Raw genomic sequence first — 21,813 nt, 5'->3', positions numbered from 1 at the left:
ATGCTTATTGCCTGTCACAGTTCCTTAGCCTAAAAGAAAGCTTTTCTTTTCCTGATAGCCTGATAGGCAGACGTTGATGTGGAGTGCAACCTGGCCAAAAGAAGTAAGACAGCTTGCAGAGGATTTCCTTCGTGATTACACCCAGATCAACGTGGGCAATCTGGAGTTGAGTGCCAACCACAACATCCTCCAGATTGTGGATGTCTGCATGGAAAGTGAAAAAGACCACAAGTAAGATTTTACTGTTTTGATAATGCTGTTAAACCTTTCCTAATAATTCTTCCAAAATTAAAGCATTGAAGAAGTCTGAAATTTTTTGAGGCCCCAAAACATTAAAAGCATTATTAGCTGTCCAACTATCCATTCTTTATCTCATTTTCTGGAGCATTGTGGTTATAAGCAAGGATTCTGGATCCTTAGAATTAAATCCCAGTTCGGATAGTTAACAGCTGTCTAGAAAACAATGTGAAAAGGAAGTACTGTAGCTTTGGGGAATTGATATTGTAGACATAGCTTCCATATAATGTATGGGGAGGTCTTCTCTGAATGTGTGCATTTTTGCTGGTCTTGTTTTCAGGTTGATCCAACTCATGGAGGAAATAATGGCTGAGAAAGAAAATAAGACAATAATATTTGTAGAGACAAAGAGACGCTGTGATGACCTCACTCGACGGATGCGCAGAGATGGGTGAGTACTGCGCAGAGGTAATTAGCCACAGGTTTTGTATTTATAGTTCAGTAGGAATTTCTAAATTGGTATAATGAACGTTATATAATATTTCAGTAATGCCTGTCATGCACTTCACTCTTTGAATGGACACAGTCATCTGTTCATGTAGCCTTAATAAACCATCACAATTCCGTGTGGTAGCACTTCTTCTTAAAGTTTAGTTTTCCTCTTTTTTTAAAGATTTCTGAAATATTGGTCGCTTTTCTTCTGACAGTTGGCCAGCTATGTGTATCCATGGAGACAAGAGTCAACCAGAAAGAGATTGGGTACTTAATGGTGAGTTCAAAACTAAACATTGTCGGTACTCTATTTTAGGGATGGGCAGACTTTCTGTAAAGGATCAAGAAGTAAATATTTCTGGGGCGCCTGGGTGGCACAGCGGTTAAGCGTCTGCCTTCGACTCAGGGCGTGATCCCGGCGTTCTGGGATCGAGCCCCACATCAGGCTCCTCTGCTGTGAGCCTGCTTCTTCCTCTCCCACTCCTCCTGCTTGTGTTCCCTCTCTCGCTGGCTGTCTTTCTATCTCTGTCAAATAAATAAATAAAATCTTTAAAAAAAAAAAAGAAAATATTTCTGCTTTGCAGACTGTCAACAGTCATTTAGCTCTGATGTAGCAAAAATATGGTCATAGGCAATATGTAAAGAAACAGCTTTTCTGTGTTGCAATAAAATAGTAAAAATAGATACTGCCAGATTTAATCCGTAGGCCAGAGTTTGCCTATCTCTGCTCTCATTAATTAAGTATTAGGGACGTTTTTTAGCATATCTCTACTGTCCTTGAAGGTCAATAATGCTGGCTGTTTACACTTTTTTGTAACTTAGACCATCGTTTATTTAATAAGGTCTTGTCGTTATTAATGTCCTGATGATGTAATGTTCATCAATCTGGAGAGCTCCCCAAACCCTGTACTTTTGGTGGGTGGTTTTTTTTTTTTTTTTTTTTTTTAAGATTTATTTTAGAACAGGTGAGCAGGGGGAGGGGTAGAGTGAGAGGGAGAGAGCATCTCAATCTGACTCTGCGCTGAGCTCGGAGTCCTGTGTGGGACTCAATCTCACGACCCTGAGATCATGATCCAAGCCGAAACCAAGAGTTGGGATACACAACCGACTACACCACCCAGGTGCTCCTACTTTTGGGATTTTATGGAGGCTTCATAGCATTGGCCTGATTGATGATAACTCACTCTCTAGTCCCTCTCCCCTTCTCTAGGAATGGGGGGTGGGTAGGGCTGAAAGTTCCAAGCTCTTACAATCTTATAATCATAGCTTGGTCTTTCCCATGACCAGCCCCAATCCTGAAGCTCTCCAGGATTCCATTAAGTAGTGCCTCAGCACAAAAGGTACTGTGATCACTCAGGAAATTCTGAGGGACTTGGGGTCTCTGTGTCAGGAAACAGGCGAGGTCAAAGACTAAGAATAAAAGACACTTCGTAGCATCTCTGTGTACAAGGGTTGTAGGATCTCAGGGCCAGGACTTGAGGGCAGAGAAAAGTAGGGTTTCTCCTTTGACTCCACATCTTTAAATTTGCTTCCTCTCCCTGCCCTCTACTTTTGGTATTATTTTGGAAGGTAACTTCAGTGTCATAATTTAAGGGAAAATTCTAGCTTATTTTAATTTTGTTATGAATTGCTACAGAGTTTTAATAGTACTTCATTATTAGAGGTAGTTTATTGTCTGTTCCGCTGCTAAAAGTGAGTATAATAAAGATTTTCAAAGTACTGTTTCTCTTTAATTTAAAAGAGTTTGGCATGTTTTGACACCATTATTTGAAGTTTAACGTGGTAAAATAAAAGGGCCAGATAGCTAGAAATGGTTGTACAGTCATTTTATAAAGATAATCTTTTAGCCTTGATTGTATAACTTGGCTTTCATGGTACTATGCTTGTTTTACAGAATTCCGTTCAGGAAAGGCTCCCATCCTCATTGCCACGGATGTAGCCTCCCGTGGGCTAGGTTTGTATAGATAGGTGTCTCTGTCAATGGTATATTTTTTGGTTTAAAGCTTTGTCATTCCAAATTAGAGTTGTATATACGTGTGTTTAGATAAATATTTAAAAGAGAAGAATACAAAGTGTGGCTTTCTCTCCCCCTCCCCCCCCAACTTTTTTTAACCTTGGTGGTTTTGTTTTGTTTTTCCTTTTATTTTCAAAGTCTCTTCCTGCTCCTGACAAACAGGCTTTGGTCTGCAGCAAGGCCTAGGCATGACTATTCAAACAGTTAGAGGGACAGGAGACATTCAGTTGAACAGCTTAGCTTCTTCTTGGTTTTATTCTACTTTCTGGCTGGATAGAAAGAGCCTGATTCAACCTGGCTCTTAGAAGCTAGTGTCCACAGTTCTCCCTATACCAGTCTATCTGTGCTAGATGTATATGTGGAAGTTCAATTCCATGAATGCTAACATAATACATTCTTGGATTAAATAAGTCTATAAATGTGTTACCATTCAGCAGTTAAATCTCTATTGCCCAATGTATTTACTGGCGTAAAATTATCGTGTACACTCAGTTATCCCCTCTTCCCACCCATGTTTCTGTCATCAGTGTGCTGTCTTCCAATTTAAGAACTTCATTTGAAGCTCGTGTTCTTTTGGAGTTTCCACCCATTATGATTTAAGATTTATAAACTATTTTGTGGTACTTTATCCCGTTACTCTGAGGTAAACCAGGTATAATTCAAACCTTTATATTAGAAAAAGATGACATTTTTATCACAAAGATTTTTAAATTATTGACAGGTATTGAATTTCTTGCCTAGTAAGGTGAGAAGTACCATATTCCCTTGTAATACTTAACATAAAGTGGATAAGTGTTCAACCGGGATACAAAAGAATGAAGGCTTTCTATACATTGCACTCATCATTCCCTCCTTCAGAGGTGGTGACCTGCAGCCATGACTGAAAACTGTCTCTGCCCTCTGAGGTCATGTCTGGATCTGTGCGGTTAGAACTCGGGCCTGTTGGGAGAAGAGGCTGAGGCCTGAAAGCAGTTTACACAAAAGCTTTCAGTGATGGTGGTTTTTAAACAGGCTTGCTATGTGCTGGTAGCTTCTTTGTGCATCTTGCCTAGACAATTAAAAATATTTGTTCCTTTTCCCCCTGCATTTCTAAACCAAATCAATTGGCTACCATTAGAATAATTTAGACTCTTCATCCCACCCCCACTCATCCAAGTGAGGGGAGAGGGAAGGTACCTGAGTCTGTTTCTTGTTACTCAGCATCAGTGCTTGTTTTGGGCCCCTTTGTTTGCTGCCTTGTAAAAATCAAAAGGAGGGGGAAAACCCACCAAAATGGCAGAACGCTGACCAAGGTCCTACAAGATCCTGGAAAGTGAAGGCTTCTACCTCACAGACAGGGGTGTAATTTTCAGCTGAGTCACCAGGCCTTTTTTCACTTCCTGTCGAGCGATGGCCTCTTAAATGTTCCCTTCAGGTAAGTTCTTCACTTCCCATAGTTGTATGATAGTCATCCTCAGGAAGCCACTATTCCCTTTCCACTGGGATAGTTTTAATTTTTCCTTTTTTTTTTTTTTCGTTTAAACTACACACTGTGAAACTAAAAGTATTGAATTTATTTTGTTTTGTTTTTTAACAGAAGCTTTGATATCAGCTGCAGATCACTCAGTACATGGCCGAGGCAAATCTACATTGGCCCGAAGCAGCTCTAGATGAGCCTGTTGGCTAGTCCCAGTCCCTCCCCATTAGTGATTGGATATCAGGCCATGTCCTAGGGCTTGTCAGACAAAAAAGTTGTTATCTTAGGCAGCTGGCCAAAACAATAACTTTTCAATTTCTTACCCTGCTACAGCATCTTCTCTAAAGGCAGCAAGATAATAATGTGGCAGTGCACAAATAACATCAGTGCAGGCTTGACTGGAGAAAACCAAATTCTGCGCTTGCTCCTATGTGCCCGCAGCCAGCTCTATGTGTATTCACACAGGACACCTTTCTAGTATGAAGACCTGGCACCACATCTGTCCCCTGGTGAACCCCTCCAGAAATACTCCCAAGTCTTAGTTTCTGATCTGTTGACTCCAGTCCCCAGTGCTTTCTGCTAGGAAAGCACACATCTGTGTATTCAGTGCAGTCCCTCTGCTCTGCTGCCCATGGACTGACACCATGGGACTGATGAAGGAGCATTATCCTAGCTCTGAAGATGCGGCCATGGAGCATAATTTCCCATCCCCCACCTTCTGTCCATCCTGGCCCTGTACATTTTTGTTTTTCCTTTGTTGCATCAACGACCCTAGCCGGAGACTCACGCTGCCCCCTGTGATAACTGCCTTCTCGTCTTTCTGGTGTGATTTCAGGACTTTAGGGGTCAGTAAAGACTGAGGAGCCTTACTGTAATAAGAAACAGACATAATGCCCCTTTCTTCACAGGCCCTTTAACAACAGCTGAATTTTTTTTTAATCATCTCCCCTTTCCCCCTGAAATTAATCCAGTCTGGGCAATAGATGCAGTCTGACCCTTTGGATGTAACTTACATTTTTTTATTAATTATTTTTTTCTACAATCACCCCAATTATCCTTGGGGGAGGCGTTGGAGGACCTGAAATTTTTACCCGAACCCAGGTTCTCCGGCGCTTGGCAACCAAATGGGGCTACAGAGAAGCATCTAAGCCAGTTCACAGAGCGAGCGTGTGTGGGGACTTCTCACTGCCACGGACCCTTGATGCATGCTCCCCGCGCTCCAGTGGTCCCGTGTCAGAAGGCGGAGTTTTCGAAAGGAGGCCGCCAAAAATAAAAGGCAAAGAGACGGGATCGGCTGCAGCGGTTTCCCAAAGGAGGAGGGAGTGTGCATCGGTCTGGTAACAAACAGAGAATGTTTTTTAATTATTTATATCACAAAAATCTGTGTTTTATCTAGGATATTTTCTGAATATTCTTTGTAAAATGCAGATTTTTTTCCACAAAACATTAGGATTCTTTGTTATATTAGATTTGTTTGTTTAAGTAGGTAAAAATATACATTTAGCTGAAAGCATTACACTAACATTTACATACTTTAAGTATTAGGAGGTTATTCAACCCAATTCCCAGCAGTGGATAGAACATTAAACTGTGTCTCAAGGTTTCATGGTTTTTCCCACCCTCTTTGGCTATTTAATTTCCCAGGTTATGTAGACAATCTGCAATAATTAAAGCAAGTACTGAGTTGAAATAACCTTGAGTTGAGCAAAAAAAAACAAAAAAACAAAAAAAAACAAAAACCTCATTTGGCAGAGCTGGGCTTGGTAGTACAGTGAAATTTTAGTGTAATGTGCTCTTGCAGTAATTGAGAGGGGAAGATAATTCGGATAATTCTGCAAAGGAAAATAGGTGTGTACTTAACTTTTTTAAATATGAGAGCAAACATTTTTTAATAAAAGTATTTCAATTAAGTCTCCTTGAAAATGTAGTAATAAAGTATATAAAGTTTCTTTTTTCATTTTGCTCTGTGACTGGTTTTAAAGGTAAGTTTGTTATATTACTGGAAGATTTTGCCAGGCTTCTCCCAACAGAGTAGAAGTAATTTGACCTTGTACCTTATTGGTGATACCACTTACTTTCTACGTAGAATTTCCAGTTTTGAAAAGGAACTGGAATTCGGTACAATTCCTGCTGGTATATTGGTTAAAATGAAGAGGCAGGAGTTTGGATGGTTGGATGGGATTCCTTTAGGATTTTATAGCTGATAAAGACACCACTTCCTGTGCATGTCCCAAGAATCATTAATCCTCTTTTACTCTGTTGGGATGAGTCTTTCTTTGTTCCTGTGCAGAGTGGTTACTAACTTAATCTTCTTTCCTCTTGCTGTCATCTGCATTCGTGCTTCCCACCTGTTGTTGGCATGTCCTTTACCTTCTCTTTCCCTGACACATCAACCTACACACTGACTCATCGTTGGCTTTGAAGATGTGGAAGATGTCAAGTTTGTGATCAACTATGACTATCCAAACAGTTCAGAGGATTATGTGCACCGTATTGGCCGAACAGCCCGTAGCACCAACAAGGGCACCGCCTACACGTTCTTCACCCCAGGGAACCTAAAGCAGGCCAGAGAGCTGATCAAAGTGCTGGAAGAGGCTAATCAGGCTATCAATCCAAAGCTGATGCAATTGGTGGACCACAGAGGAGGCGGCGGAGGAGGGGGTAAGGGTAAGTCCTGGAGTTCTCCAGGTACTGCCAAGGTATCTTTTTGTGCTCATTGTGTCTGTCTTTTCTTTTTTTTTCCCCCCCAAGTCCTGTGAAGGCTTTTGGGTATGTTGCTTAGTAACAGAGGACAGTGATGAGTAGTTTTTCATAATCTCTTCTAAGGAAGATCACGTGAAGGGGGAGGGGGGCTGCCATGATTTTCCTCCTTTTGCAGCCCAGTATTTCCATAGACAGTAATATAAAACTGACTTGTGTTTTGAAGCACATGGTGCATGTTCAAAATTAAGCTGAATTCTGGTTGCTTTTAATACCTTCAAAAGCCTTAGTGTATGTTAGGTTTTTGGTTTTTCAGGTGAAGAGTAATTTTATACCATTTTATGATTAATAGAAACAGGCATAGTTAATGAATCTGAAAATTGGATAGTTGCAAAATATACTAGGATCGGGGCTTCTTGACTACCAGTTTGGTATTACTTTGTCCCAGACTTTCTGCGTGCTGAAGCTGTTAAAATTATCTGAGAAGTTTCTTAAATAATAAGGTTTTTGTTTTTTAAGTGGGTTTGGAATTGAGCCTAGGATTCCACAGCTTGTGAGGTAATTACGATACAGTTAGCTCCACAAAGCAGCATTTGAGAACCACTGTGTGCCAGGTAGGGTGGTCCGAACCTAGCTGTTTGTGTGTGTTTTTTAACCTGTGGTAAGTCACCTAAACTTCTTTACCATTGTTCCTGCATTTCGAAGACTGTGTTTTCTTGGTAAATCCTCAGGGGAAAAAGGACCTAAAACGGTGAGAAGTTGAATGACCTTTAACGTTCACCATTCTTTTGAGTATGTCCTATTAACGAATCAAATTTTTGTATAGTTTTTAAAGTAACAGATTTGGAGGCTGGCCTAGCTAGAGAGCAAGAAAGAAGTTTGAATACTCTTGTGCCTCGTAGAGTTTTTACATCTGATTGTGTTTGGATTGTATATCTGGCATTAAAAATATCTCATGTCCTCCCCTCAGGAGGTCGTTCTCGATACCGGACCACTTCTTCAGCCAACAATCCCAATCTGATGTATCAGGATGAGTGTGACCGGAGGCTTCGAGGAGTCAAGGATGGTGGCCGGAGAGACTCTGCGAGCTATCGGGATCGTAGTGAAACCGATAGAGCCGGTTATGCTAACGGCAGTGGCTATGGAAGCCCAAATTCTGCTTTTGGAGCACAAGCAGGCCAATACACCTATGGTCAAGGCACATATGGGGCAGCTGCCTATGGCACCAGTGGCTATACAGCCCAAGAATATGGCGCTGGCACTTATGGGGCCAGTAGCACCACCTCAACTGGGAGAAGTTCACAGAGCTCTAGCCAGCAGTTTAGTGGGATAGGCCGGTCTGGGCAGCAGCCACAGCCACTGATGTCACAACAGTTTGCACAGCCTCCGGGAGCTACCAATATGATAGGTTACATGGGGCAGACTGCCTACCAGTACCCTCCTCCCCCTCCTCCCCCTCCTCCTTCACGGAAATGAAGCCACTCAAGTGGTAGTGACTTGTGCAGACTTACTGCAGTTAAAGGAACGCTGTCTTTCCCTTTTTTTTCTCTTCCCCTTTTCTTTCTTTTTCTTTTTTATTTTTTCCCCAACCATTGTGATTTGTCTTTCATGCAGATTAGTTAGAATTCACTGCCAGGTTTCTTCTGTCCGCCAAAATGATCCAGTCTGTAATAATAGATTTTGTAAAAACATATATATATAGCTGACTGGAAGAGATCCCCCCCCAACTTCTTGCATGTTGAGGATACTTGAGCTATTTTTCATCTTAAAAGGTATTAGGCCCTTTTGTGGGAGCCCTTTTTTGTTGTTGTCCTGAGTTGGGGGGGTTGGGGGGAGGGTAGAGGGTTGAATTCTGCAGAAGAATATGGCATCTGTGCTTTAGGTTGCTCTCATTACTGGGTTAGAAAACCAAGAGGGAATTGCCTGCACATTTTCTGTAATGCTTTTTTAATGTTCCTCAGGCCTGAGAGTTTTTAAGACAGTGCTTTTGCCATTGTCATTTTGGCTGATTGCTTGTTAAGTGCATTTGACAGTTTAAAAAAATTCCTAATTGGTTTTGTCTCCCTTATATCTGCCTTGCCCCTTCCCAATTACTGAAAAATAACCATTTTAGTCCAGTTAGACATTGAATTTTTGAGTTTAAGTGTATCTTTTAAATTAAGAACCCCAAGTGTTTATTGCAATGGTTAAATGTAGCATCTCAGCATCTGGGTGGAAGCTGCCTGTTTTTTTTCCCCATGTAACCAGGGACCATCTGTGACAAACATTTTCCAACTAGATAGCTGCTCTGAGCAGAGTGAACATAAATGCTCACTGAAAATTTATTAACCAGTTAATAACTTAACCAGTTAAGTATGCACTCACCTGCAGTATAAAAACCACCTTTAATTATAAACAGAATATACTCAGTGGCAAATTTTATTTTTAAATTCAGTATCTGTAGAGCTAGAATAAAAGCACCTCTTTGCTAGCTACTCAGCCCTTTTGGCCAAATTATCTTGAATAAAGAACCTTTGGGGTCCGTTAAGAAAGCTCTTAATTCTCTTCATACTCTTCTGTGCAGTGCTTTGTAACAGCTTTGGGATGTAAAATTTCTTCAGCATCCTTTTGCACTCAGCTTTTTACAGGTAGGTAGTGCTTAAGTTACAGAGGACTAAAGCCTAAGTCCTCACTTTCCTTCCTCCTGAAGGTAGGTGAGTTTGTCCCCTTCATAGTGATACTGTTTACTGAGACTTCTGTAGCACATGGGCCTAGAAGGAATTTTCTGCTCTGCGTTCACTGTAACAGGACAGGGAGATCAGACAGCCCCAGAACCCTCTTCCATACCCAGTGTTAGACTATTCATTTTTTGTGCTATTGTTGGTATTGTTCATTAACAATGTAGTTAAAGGGGGAAGGCTCCACTGCATCCTTTGGCTAAGGCCTGAGGGTGCATGCTGGTTTGTAATATCTAAATACTTGAGGGGTTTTTTTTTGTTTTGTTTTTTGTTTTTAAAATTCTTCAGGGAGAGAGAAGGGATGGTTTCTGAGGGTTCTGAGAGTGTGCTTGACTGTGCGGCATACAGGTAGGTTGTCGGCATCAGCTGACACGGACGCATGTGAGAACTCTGACGTGTCGTCTCCCCCTCCCCCCCCACACACACTTTCTTCTTCCTAAACTTCAGTTCTTTTTTCCCCTTCTAGAAGTTGAGGCTGAGGGAGGATGGTAGGCACAGGAAACTTGGCAAAACTGCTCCGTGCTTTAAAAACCAAAGTGCCCTCTCACCCCCTGCCAAAAAAAAAATAATAACTTTTTGGTGTAAGCACTGACCAGTCCATTATAGATATTTCTTTCTACACCAAAATTCTTGATTGTTTTTTAAACAGAGGTGCCACCACAAGGGGTGTCCTACTTTTATCTTGCGGGTCTTAAAGCATCCCTTTGTGGGAAAGGTCTCTGGGCAAGCAGGTGGTATTTAGTCTGCTGCTTGCTTCCCTTCTTCCGCCAGAGATGTCATAAATCAGAACAACAGCATATTCCAAGTCTTGAAAGCTATTGTGGCCTGAGCACAATTGAAATCTAGCAGTTTTTCCTCTATAGCTTTAGAATAATTTCCGCTTCTCTGTCACTCATAATTCAGGTTCTGCCTTTGCTTCAGAACATGAGCAGAAGAGTCCTCATGGGATGGTAGTTGTTGCAGTCATGGTTGAAACTCATTTAGGGAAAGGATTTCAATACTAAGCTACGGGGCTGCTTCTCCCCAATTCCTCCCTAACAATTCATTGTGTGGACTTCTCTCATCTAAAAGGTTGGTGGCTTTCGCTTGGGATCAGTGCTGTATTCATGTTCTTGCTGGTCTCTGAACACATTCCTGTTGCGTTAAGACTTGAAAGATTGTAGATGTGTGATGTTCAGGCACAGGATGCTAAGAGCTATGTTACTATTCTTAGTTTGTAAATTGTCCTTTTGATACCATCTTGTTTTCTTTTGTAGGTATAAATAAAACACTGTTGACAATAAGGTGTGAACTTTTTATTGCTTGAAAACTCTGACTCTTCTAGTCCAGTAGTAGTTTTCTTAATAGTTTTTATTTGCTTCAAGACCAAGCTTGGGGGGGGTGTTGGATTGAGTAATCACCTTAGCACCTAAAAATGTGACAGGGAAGTGGGACTGATCGGTCTTAATGGAAAAATCTGAGTCACAAAGCAACAAGGCCAGGCACCTAGTAGGTGAAGGCTTAGGCATTTGTTTCCTCGTTGGTAAATGGTTGTCATGGTCATCATACCTGCCTAGGTTACTGGGGTTAAAGTACTGTGTGCAGCTGCTGTGAACCATAGCAAGACCCAAGTCTGTTTTAAAGGTGAGGCGGGAAACTACTTAAGTCTAGCCAAAGCTGATAAACTTGGCTTTCGCTTGTGGCTTAAAGGCAGGTTAGAAGTGAAGTAACACGTACACCTGTAAGACTAGATCACCTCTGTATCAATCACTCCCTCAACTTGGTCTGGAAAGTGAATAGACCATCAAATCGCACGCATCTGGTACTCGAAGTCTGCTCTTTAGGGGCATTTGGCTTATACACAGACATCTTTCCGGATGGGATTGACTTGTTCCTTAGCATGAGGCTCACACTAGGACTTTGGGGAGCAATAGTTTGACCCATATATGGGTTAAGCACCTAAGATTCCTTGATACCCAGTTGATGTGAGGCACCATGCTTGTATAATTGGCCTAGGTTTTCTATTGCTATAATTTAAGGGACAGATTGGTGAGAACGTCTTCTAGGTAGAATGATCAGTGCTTTGCTGAAATTCACACTAAGCATTTTTCTCATTTTAACATTTGGCCCGAGCTCTGTAGAAGTCCAGGAGAACATTTCAAATAGTTTGTTCAGTGTCCTTGTTAAGGTGTTAGAACCATCTCTGGGGCCCTCAAATTGGCATTGGAAGACTTAACTTCTTTCCTTTAAGGACTAGAAGAAAATGGGAGATGAAATTAGAATTGATCACAATGATGAAAAGACTCCCTTATTAACTGCAGTGTCCCTGATCCCTAGTTCATAATAGCTGTTCAGCTGTTGAAGCCAAGGGGGAAACTTCATCCCCGGTTAACTACAGACTCAGTAATGCACCCCCACCCGTGCCTCCAGTCTTGGTTACTGATCCCACTTTCCCTTAGGCCATAAACTCATTAGTTGGCCTCCATTTCTTTTTCACCTCTGTCCAGTGCCTCTCCACTGGACATCTGTCCACACACGGGTGACCTCTTGAACTGCCACTGCCCCATCCCTAGTCTCCCCGCTTGGCTGCCTTTTACTCTCCACAGCAGCTCCTGGGCTGGTTTTGTAGCTTTCTACTTGGTACTTAGCACTTGGCAGTGCAAACCTGTAACCCCCCCCACACCGATCTTGCTTGACCTCTGACCTCTCCAGCTTAACAGGTTGTGACCACACTAGCCTTTGTCACACCGACCTGGTTCCAATCTCGGGGCTCCTCCATAAGCTATTCTGTGGAACGTTTCTCCTATATTTTCCTAACCAAGTATTACACCAGATGTCCTCCCATAGTTGTCTTCTCTCTATACAGTGTTTGCACAGTACATACAGTAGCTAACTGGTCTGTGTTTTTTCATGGTACTTGTTTCCTGAAAAGACTTGTTCATCTTCATCACTGAAATAAAAGCACCACGAGGGGCAGAGACTTGGATCTATACATTCACCTCCAGATCCCCTCATACTGACTGGGAACTCCCTGTGCCAGCAGCCCTGCCCTGTTCCGGCACCTACCTTTGGTCACGTACAAGTAGAAGAAGTCACAGTAGAAGATGGTTTGTACCACCCCAGACACCACTGCAATCTGGTCATAGAAGTTCTCCGTCTGGTACCGCCTGATCCAGTTAGCCAGGTAGAGGGCCCGGTAGAGCCCCAGAAAGAACAGGTAGTGAGTAGTAATGGTCTCAGCCTCTCCCGTTTTACTGATCATGAAGAGCTGGGGCAGGATGGCCACCGATTCCAGGTAGATAGAGAAAGTCCAGAGGATCTGAGCCAAAGAGAAGTGGCCAGAGGAGGTGGATCAAGACCATGAAGGGGGCCATTTCTTTAAAAAAAAATGTAATTACTAAAATAGTATGTTTACTGGAATAATCTAGTGAAGCAAAAAAGTTTCTGAAATAATCAGTGTACCATTCCACCCCTGTCTCTCAATAAAAGATTGAAGCAAACTGTTTTTTTTATATCACATGAATATTTCTTTAGAAGGTAATTTTTAATTGTTGTAGGACTTTGTTGTCTAAACTCATCTTAATTGAAGCCGTAGTTTCTCAAAATGCAGTCCGTGAGCACTGGCATCGGGACTTGCTGGTGGTATGTTTTCAGCCCCCCAGATTCTTGGGCCGCAGCCCAGACCTACTGAGTTGAAATCTCAGCCCGGACTGCGCTCTAGTAGCATCTGTTGGACAGAAGGTCTCAGCAGCCGTAAGTGGTGCTGTGATGCCTCCTTTGTTAACATAATGACTATTTGGATGTGCCCATTTTCAAATTACCAATTTTTAAACTTATAACAATATATGAGTAATAGTCACGGCTGTACCAAAAAGCAAGCCCAGATAATACAAACGATCCAGAGGGAAGGATGTTAGGGAACGTGTTTACCTTTCAGAATTAATACCCTGGGTCCCTTCCCTTACCTCCAGGGGAGTAAAACTGTAGTTCTCAAGGAAGGAGAGGCCAATGACGGGGACCAGAAGAAACTCCAAGCGGAATGTGTCATTCTCACTGTCAAATGTTTTCCGAAATTTCCCATAGATCATGTACACTGTGACATAGGCACAGAGGAGAAAAACCACCTAACAAGGGAAAGACACATGGGAATCAAGTCATTTTCCAACCTATTTGCTGGGCTTCCAAGTCCCGGAGTTGGGACCTGACAGAGGGCTAGTGCGCTGCCCCAAGGGGGACAAAGTGAAGTGTGCGTGCAATTTCTTTGAGTCATTGGCCTAGATTCTGAAGCTAATGGCCCTTTTGTTAAGCAACTCCATGCTTCTAATGGGGACTGATGGCACTAACCATGAGACTCAAAGGTGCCCAGGTCTTTTCTTACTACAAAGCATCAGGGAGAAGACCAGGGTTGGTCTCTGTCTGGGGATTTAGCAGTGGCTGGAATTCCAGGGCTCTTAACTCAAACCCCTGGACCTGCCTCAGTGACTTGTGAGCATTCTTGTACCAGGGACTGACATCCTTGAATCAGTTGATGCTTGCTCCTTAGAAAAGCTCCTCTCCAGCATGTGATGGTTTTATGGTTCGGCCTCTAACCTGCTAGGCCAGAGGTTCTCAGATTTGTGTATGCATCAGAATCACATAAATGGACGCCTTTTTCCCTCCTGCCCCCAGAGTTATGGATTTAGTAGGTCTAAGTAGGCCTGAAGATCTGCATTTCTAGCAAGTTCCTATGTAATGCTGATGCTGCTAGTCCAGGAACTCACCGGCCTAGAGAACTCCTATTTGTACTTTAAAACTCAGATTAGTTTCTCACCAGAATGAGGCAAATAAATACACTTTGTGTCACCATAGCCCCATGGGAACACATTCACTGCCACCCACGAACACATGTTCTGTAAATGTCTGTGTACCAGTCTCTTTCCCCTATGGGAGGTGATTTCTGTAAGAGGGTCCTGACTTCATGTCCACCTCCGAATCCCCAGCCCCTAACTCAGGGCCCAGCACAAAACATGCTGGAATGAATGAACCAATGAAGTGGTGATCACTTCCTCATTTCACAAATGGAGAAACTGAGGTTCCTACAACTCATTCAGCCATGCCGAGGGCTGGGTCTGCAGCCCCTCCCAGGGCCGTCCAAGTCAGACCCTTGGGCAGAGGAAAGAACTAAGCAAGGAGGTGGTTGCTATTTCTGTGTTGACTTTAAGACCGTGATTTTAGAACCTCACACCGAAGTTCACACAGTTAACACCCCACAGATGACAACACCGTCCATTCCAACAAGATGCCTGGAATCCCAAAGGCACATCTCCGATATGGAGGGGAGAGAGAACTTGCCTTGGTTAAGTATCTGCTGGGTGCGAGGCACTTTACATATATTCTCTCATATAGTCTTCACAGTAGTCCTGCAACATATGTACAACTCCCCTCACATACCCTTTCTTCCTTAAAAATGGAACTATTAGATGATACGCCCAACTAAAAACTACATTTCTCAGCCTCCTCTGCAGATAAGGATGGTCAGTAACATGCAGGTGAAAGTCACTGGGTACAGTTTGGAGAAAGCTCTTTACAAAGGGCTTGCCCAGCTGGCAGACACCCTATTGCTTTCTCCCCTTCTTCCTCCTCCCTGCCCAGAATGTGATGTGATGGTAAGGAGTTCTAGCATCCATTTTGTGACCCTGAGGCAACCTTGAAGGTAGATGTCACTTCTGGACTCTGTATAATTTGCAGGGCCTCTTAAAGAATTAAATTTCAAGATGGCAACAGCAAAGCATTAAGCCAAGTGTGGGGCTCTCTTGAGCAACGGCATGCATCACACTTCTGTGAGTCCTGGTCACACTAAAGACGACAGAGCAGAAAGTTAAAAGGAGCTGCCATCCCAGCCCTGCACTGCCCACCGCCAGACTCCACGTTACGAGTGAGGTAAAAATAAGCCTTTATCTTATTAAAATAACTCCTTTTTAAAAATACTTTTTATTTTAAAGAGAGAGCACGAGCGGGAGGGGCAGGGACGGAGAATTAAGCAGACTCCACCTGAGCACGGAGCCCGACGTGGGGCTCGACCTCACACCCCCGAGATCATGACCAGAGCCGGAACCAAGAGTCAGACACTGAACCGACTGCGCCACCCGGGCGCCCCTGAAACGACGTTCATTTTAAGTCTCTGTTACCAGCACCCAAGCAGTAACATTCCAGTTCACGGACTCTGAAACCTGTGCTCCTTTCACTAACCTAGGTCGCCTTGAAGAGTGAGGACGGCTGAGGGGCACTGGCTGGCTCCGTCAATGGAGCATGGGACTTTTGATCCTGGGGTCGTGAGTTCAAGCTGCAGGTTGGGTGCAGAGCTTTAAAAATAAAAAAAGAGCTAGGATGGCTGATTAAAAAGCTCAGAACATGCCTCACCCCAACATAACCTCTAACGGTTATGGCCGGGAGTGTAAGACATCCGTGCGGAACCAAGAGATGCTCACTTTCTCCTATAAGACGGGCCAGGCTTCAGAGCCACAGCTCCCTTTCACAAACTGAAGTCCAGCCTGGGGACCCGCGCTGTCTGCCCTCCTGCCTCCACGGCACTGCCGGCGCCTGCTGAGCTCCCGCCTGTCCTTTGAACACACCCAGCTTGCTCCTGGCTTTGTGGTCTCTGCACCAGCTTCTCCTCCTGCTTGGAATGCGCTTCCTCTGATCGTCCCACGGCTGGTTCCTTGTGTCACACACACCTTGACATGTATGTCACCCCTTCAGAGAGGCCCTTCCTGGTCATACTCCCTAAACAGCTTTCTATTCATTCTCTTATCACATCACCCAGTTTTTAAAACTTTTTTTTTTTTATGGGGCGTCTGGGTGGCTTCATTGGTTAAGCGGCTGACTTTTGATTCTAGTTCAGGTCCTGATCTCAGGGTCAGGAGTTCAAACCCAAGTCTCCAAGCTGGGCATGGACCCTACTTAAAATAAATAAATAAATGAATAAATAAATGCATAAATAAATAAATAAAAAAGAAAGAAAGAAAGAAAGAAAGAAAGACTAAACAAGCAAAAAAACCTTTTTTTAAATTAAAGGAAACGTCACCTTATTTTAATTTTTTGCATAGGTTCATCCCTAACCAAAGGTTTTCTTGCTCGTTTTATTATTTGTCTCCCCACTTAGAGTGCAGGTTCCATGAGAATAGCTGCCTCCTATGTCTTCTTCCAGCACCCGGCTCATAGTAGGTGCTCAGTAAACAGCTGTCAAATGGATGTCAGATGAATCATCTGAAAGCTCAGGGTTCATGTTTGATTTTTTTGCTTATTTTTGAACCATTATAATAGCTAACCCGTACTGACTGTTTAATATATGACGGCTATTGGGGCACCCGCGTGGCTCCGTTGGTTAAGCATCTAACTCTTGGTTTTGGCTGTCGTGATCTCAGAGTCGTGAGACTGAGACTGAGACTGAGCCTGAGCCCTGCTTTGGGCTCCGAGCTTAGCAGGGAGTCTCTCCCTCTGTCCCTCCCTCCCCGCCACCCCCCACACGTTCTCAATCTCTCTCTCTCTCAAAATAAATCTTTAAAAATATATACAAGATGGCTACTGTGTATTTGCCTGTATTACCTCATTTAATTCTCACCACAAGCCCTCTGAGGTGAGTACTAGCATTATCTTATTTTGCAGATGAGGAGAGAGAGGTACACAGGGAGGCCAGAGGCCCCGCCCGAGCCCAGGTCCCACAGGGGCTAACAACAGTCAGGATTCGCATCCAGGCCCGCCAGCCTCCACAGCCGGAGTTCCCAAGCGCACCGTCTCAGTTTGTGGGGCTCAGCACGCCCCGCCCCCTCGGCCACCACCCCGCCCTCACCTTCATGACCGTGTTGTAGACGGAGATGAAGCTGGTGAACAGGTCCAGGTACCTGGTGGTGAAGACGAGAGCGAAAAGGATCTGGCTCTTCCCAGAGATGCCTGTGGCCAAAGGAGGACGGGAGACGATGAGAACACAGGCTCCTAGGCCCACCGACAGTCAGAGCCCGAGCTGAAAAGGCCTGCAGGGTGTCCAGTCCCACTCAGTGACAACACCCTGTCCCCGCACGGTCCCTCTCTGAGGGTCAGGAAACAGGCCTTCCCACTGGGGGAGTTCCTCTCGTGAGCACACACACCGAGTTCCCAGCGCCCTGGCATGGGCCTGCCCGGGTTCGGAGCCCGGCTCTGGGGAGGCTGTGGGGTGCGGTGGAGGCTTCTCTTCGTGCCACCCCCAGGGTTCCACTGACGGTCCCCAAATCTCTGTCTTCGGGAGAGCAACTCACGGACTTTACAGGGTGTCAATTCACCAGGGAGACCAGAGCTCGTGGAGGAAAAAGCAGGGCCAGAAGAGCATTCTGTTTTCTTTTCCCAATTTTAAAAATTAAAAATGCCTTTTTTTTTTAGTTATAAAAGTTATAACTATTTTTACCCTTCGTAAAACAAAAAACAGAATACAGAGATATAACTAAAAAAAGCAGGAGTCACCTGAATCCCAGACTCAGTGTGCGTCCTCCCAGATCTTTGCTGGCTCACGTATGACGCATGTGCACACATCAAGTTGACAAAACTGGGGTCATACTTTTCATGCTATCTCCTCACCTGCTTCAGTCTCTCTTTTTTAACTTTTTATTTTGAATTAATTTTAGATTGGCAGAAGAATTGTAAAGATAGTACAGAGCAGTACACCCTTCACTGGCTGCCCCCAACGTTGACATCTTGCTTAATGACAGGACATTTACCAAAACCAAGACATTTGCATTGACACAGCACTGCTGACCAAACTCGGGGCTTTACTCAGACTTCTCCCATTTTCCCACCGACACCCCTTTTGTGTTCCACAAGCCAATCCAAGAATCCTCTCTCAGCTGTCATGCTCCTGAATGTCCCTCTGGCCACTTTTGGAACATCCTGGAGGTGGGTCCGGGGCAAGGCGAGCCCAGCCCTACCTCCCGCTCCTCCTGCTGGACGGACAAGCCCACACCAGTCCGGACACCTCAGCAAACCACTCCCATCAATGATGCCCGGATTTCTGATCCAAAGGTCGACTCTGTCCTCACTCACCCCACCTCCCCAGAGCCAGCTGACAACGGTGTCTGTTCAGAACCACATCCTTCCTCTGGCTTCTGTGACCATCCACACTGCTGGCTCGCCGCCCCTGGCCGCTCCTGTCCTCGCCACCTCATGGCTGGAGGGCTACCCCGGCTTCTCCCTGTCCCTGTGCCATCTCATCCCACACGCCAGGGGTGCCCCAGCTCTAGACTCCCCTCCGAGTTCTGACCAAACTCACCATCTCCCCTCAAGCCCCTCCTCCTGTCTCCCTCCTTAGCGAATGCCACCACTGTCCCCTCCATGCTCAAACCAGGAAACCAAAGGCCATCCTTGCATCCCTCCCCAGTGTTCCTCCCCCTCCATCTTCCCCAGCTCCACTACCCCCACTTCCACGCCCCTTGCCTGCCCGGCGCCCTACCTCAGGGGTCTCACTGGTCTCCCCAAGTCTGTCCTTGCTGCCAAACCCCTCTATTCCCACTTACCAACCAATGGCCTATTGGTAATGGAATGACCAGGACTTTGGCACCAAGAAGTGACATAACCTGATTAAGGGTCTGGTTCCTTTATTCGCCTAAATGGGGCCTTACCTTTTCCTCTGGTGCTGGACATTTTGGGGAGGGGGACAATTTTAAAGACGGAGGATGAATACTGCTGAAGCCCCTAACATTCTGGAGGGTGCTGGGTCCCCGTGCCGGCCTTCCTACCAGTATGGCAAGCCTGAGCCTCGCACTCGTGGTGAAAGGAGCAGCCTCACACAGGTGGGACAGCACGGACGGAAGCTACACAGGACCCAGCGAGAACGTGAGTGCCCGTGGGGGTCTGGGACTGGGACTTACAGTGGCGGGGCTGGCTGTGGGCGAGGGAGCCCCCTCCCCCGGCACGGGGCGTGGAATCCAGGAGGCAATGCTGAGCTAAGGCCAGCTCTGGCTATGCCTGCTGCCACCCCATCTCACAGAGGCCCCACAGAGAGGTCCTCAGCACCATTTCGGAGGGCCCAGGAGGGGACTCTGGTAGGGGACAATTCGCTACCCACTCCCCCCAACGGCCTTCACCCACCCCTTCCCTCTCTGCAGCCGTAGCCTGCCAGGTTTCCGGGCTTTGTTCACATTTTCCTTAGTGCTTGGGCCCCTGAGCACAAAGGTTTTCACACTCCCTTGAAAGCAGTGAAAAATTTCCACCAGAGCAAGCCACGCACAGAGACCCAGGACACAGAAGAGAACATGAGCTGGTACCTGGCCAGAGTCCCTCATGGGTCCACTGAGCACATATGGGACCCACTGCAGCGCTCCCTCCATTTCACAGATGGGGAAACTGAGGTCTGAGGTTGCACGGTGAGTCAGTCGCTGAGTGAGAACTAAGCCCAGTGTCCCACCTCTGTGGGGGGTGGGGAGGGTCTCAGCAGGCTCTGAATCTCGGGGTGGATGGCGCTAGCATCCAGGCACCTTACCTCCTCAGATTCCAACCAGTCCTATGCCAACCCCACTCCGCCACTCCACACACACACAGGATCCACCACCCAGCTGCCCTTTCCCTCTTCCCATAGCACTGAGCACGTCTAACAAACCATATCATTTAATTGGTTGCTCCGACGGTTGCTTGCAGGCAGTGTCCCACTGCTAGAAAGTCAGCTCCCCCAGGCCCAGGTGCTCTGCCCCAGTTATGTCCGGGGCCTAGGGCCGGGCGGACAGAGTGGGCTGGGGAACAGCGCCCCCTCCTGGTCAGGGCTGCTCATCCCGCCCAGGGCCGTCCGTGGAAGTACAGGGACAGGTCCCAGCCAGCTAGATTCCTCGCCTCACCTGAGCTGGGAGCGCCTCTAGGGGATCCTGCCTCACTTCCCCCCGTGGGAATCTGAGGGGCCATGAGAGCCTATCTCTCCAGAGACCAAAAACTGGGATGGCCTGCAGGTCCAGAACACTCCCTCGGCAATGCCTCTCATGCCAGCATCCACACCTCACCGCCACCCCCGCCTCCCCCGCAAGCCTCCCAGACTGGCAGACTCCCCGCTGCTCTCTGTCTCCTCTCTTGGTGGGTCCACACAGCTTTCAGAGTGACCTGCTTCACATTTGGTCACTGGCCCCCCTGCCACTCATCTCCCTATGGACCCCCCCCCCAAATCGGGCTGCTCGCTCTCCCTGGGGACATGCCCTGCCCTCTGCGACCTGTGGGCTTTGGTACCCCCAATGCCCTCCACACAGCACACCCTCCCTGGGCGACACCCTGCCCATCCTCCGGGACCCAGCACAAAGCGGCTCCCTCCACGAAGCCTTCAGGGGTCTGCTCTCTGCCTCCTCGCCCCCACCCAGCCCGCACTCATCTCTGTATCCCCTCACCCCAGTGCCAAGCACAGGATGGGTGCCTCCGGGACACCAGCGGGCAAAGATGGCTGCAGGAGGCTTGAGCAGCCTCTTAACGCCCTGAGTCTGTTCGGCGACCCCCAGTCCCGCCGGGAAACTTCTCCAAACCACCAGCAGGACATCCAGACTGCTGGGCCAAAGGGGGGCCTCTCCTGCCATCCCTGGGCTTCTGCTCAGGGGCAGCCCCGTGCTCACCAGGGCCCAGCCTGGTGTCCCTCCTGCCACATCACAGCCGCCTGTGCCACTCGCAGGCAGGGGAGGGAAGAGGGCCCAGCCCCAGGGGCTGTGTGGAGGGGGCAGGGGAGAGTGGTGGGGGAAGGAAAGAGAAGGCCCCGGGAATTGGAGGCCATTTCCTGCGTGCATACCTCCCCCCCCCCACCTCCGGATCCCACTCTGGGCCTAAGGCCTCCAGCTCCTACGGAGCAAAGGGAGCCCCTGGCAGGAGCGAGAGGGGGTCACCTCCTCCTCTTCCCACTAGCGGTGGCGGTGCCAAGGCAGGGGCGGCGCGGGTGAGTGGAGGCACAGCCCACCTCCTCCCTAACCTCCACGGGTCCTCCTTCTTTGATAGGCTACAAGTTCACGTTTTCTTTGCAGCTGAGCTGTGCAGAAAGTTTCAAGCACCGCCGAGCCCAAGTCCTCACCCTGAACGGAAATTCGGGAGCCCCCACCCCGGCCTCGCAGGCAGGCGGCAGCGACCCGCCCGCGCGGACTAGGCGACCCAGGCGGCCCAGCCCCTCCTCCCCCCGCCCCCCGCCGCCCGGGGAGACCCTCACCGGAGCAGCACTTGGACCTCCAGATCTTCCAGGAGCAAGATCATGGCCAGGAGGT

At 46.6% G+C, this 21,813-nt stretch overlaps 2 protein-coding genes across 3 annotated transcripts in view; one reads left to right on the top strand and one right to left on the bottom strand.

The window, feature by feature from the left end:
- DDX17 (DEAD-box helicase 17) overlaps positions 1 to 10,899 on the top strand; it is a 20,012-nt gene extending 9,113 nt beyond the window's left edge. Inside the window, exons 8-13 of one of the 2 annotated variants that reach the window (XM_019794470.2) lie at positions 59 to 231; positions 578 to 688; positions 945 to 1,006; positions 2,624 to 2,683; positions 6,624 to 6,860; positions 7,870 to 10,899. In XM_019794470.2, the coding sequence (XP_019650029.1) occupies positions 59 to 231; positions 578 to 688; positions 945 to 1,006; positions 2,624 to 2,683; positions 6,624 to 6,860; positions 7,870 to 8,375 (1,149 nt within the window). In that variant the 3' untranslated portion in view covers positions 8,376 to 10,899. Of the gene's footprint in view, positions 1 to 58; positions 232 to 577; positions 689 to 944; positions 1,007 to 2,623; positions 2,684 to 6,623; positions 6,867 to 7,869 lie in introns of both variants that reach the window. The other variant, XM_019794469.2, reaches the window with a different exon arrangement.
- On the bottom strand, positions 9,895 to 21,811 carry KDELR3 (KDEL endoplasmic reticulum protein retention receptor 3; the record flags this gene model as incomplete). Its single annotated transcript, XM_034643685.1, is given in 6 exon segments — positions 9,895 to 11,848; positions 12,662 to 12,914; positions 13,561 to 13,719; positions 17,424 to 17,524; positions 21,759 to 21,787; positions 21,789 to 21,811. Coding segments are annotated over 6 exon segments (606 nt in total), but the record flags the coding sequence as incomplete, so codon positions are not given.
- Between the last annotated feature and the right edge of the window lie 2 nt (positions 21,812 to 21,813).

Source organism: Ailuropoda melanoleuca, chromosome 15 (genome assembly GCF_002007445.2).
Source record: "Ailuropoda melanoleuca isolate Jingjing chromosome 15, ASM200744v2, whole genome shotgun sequence".
Taxonomy (NCBI): Eukaryota; Metazoa; Chordata; class Mammalia; order Carnivora; family Ursidae; genus Ailuropoda; species Ailuropoda melanoleuca.
This window is presented reverse-complemented; position numbering and strand designations above follow the sequence as displayed.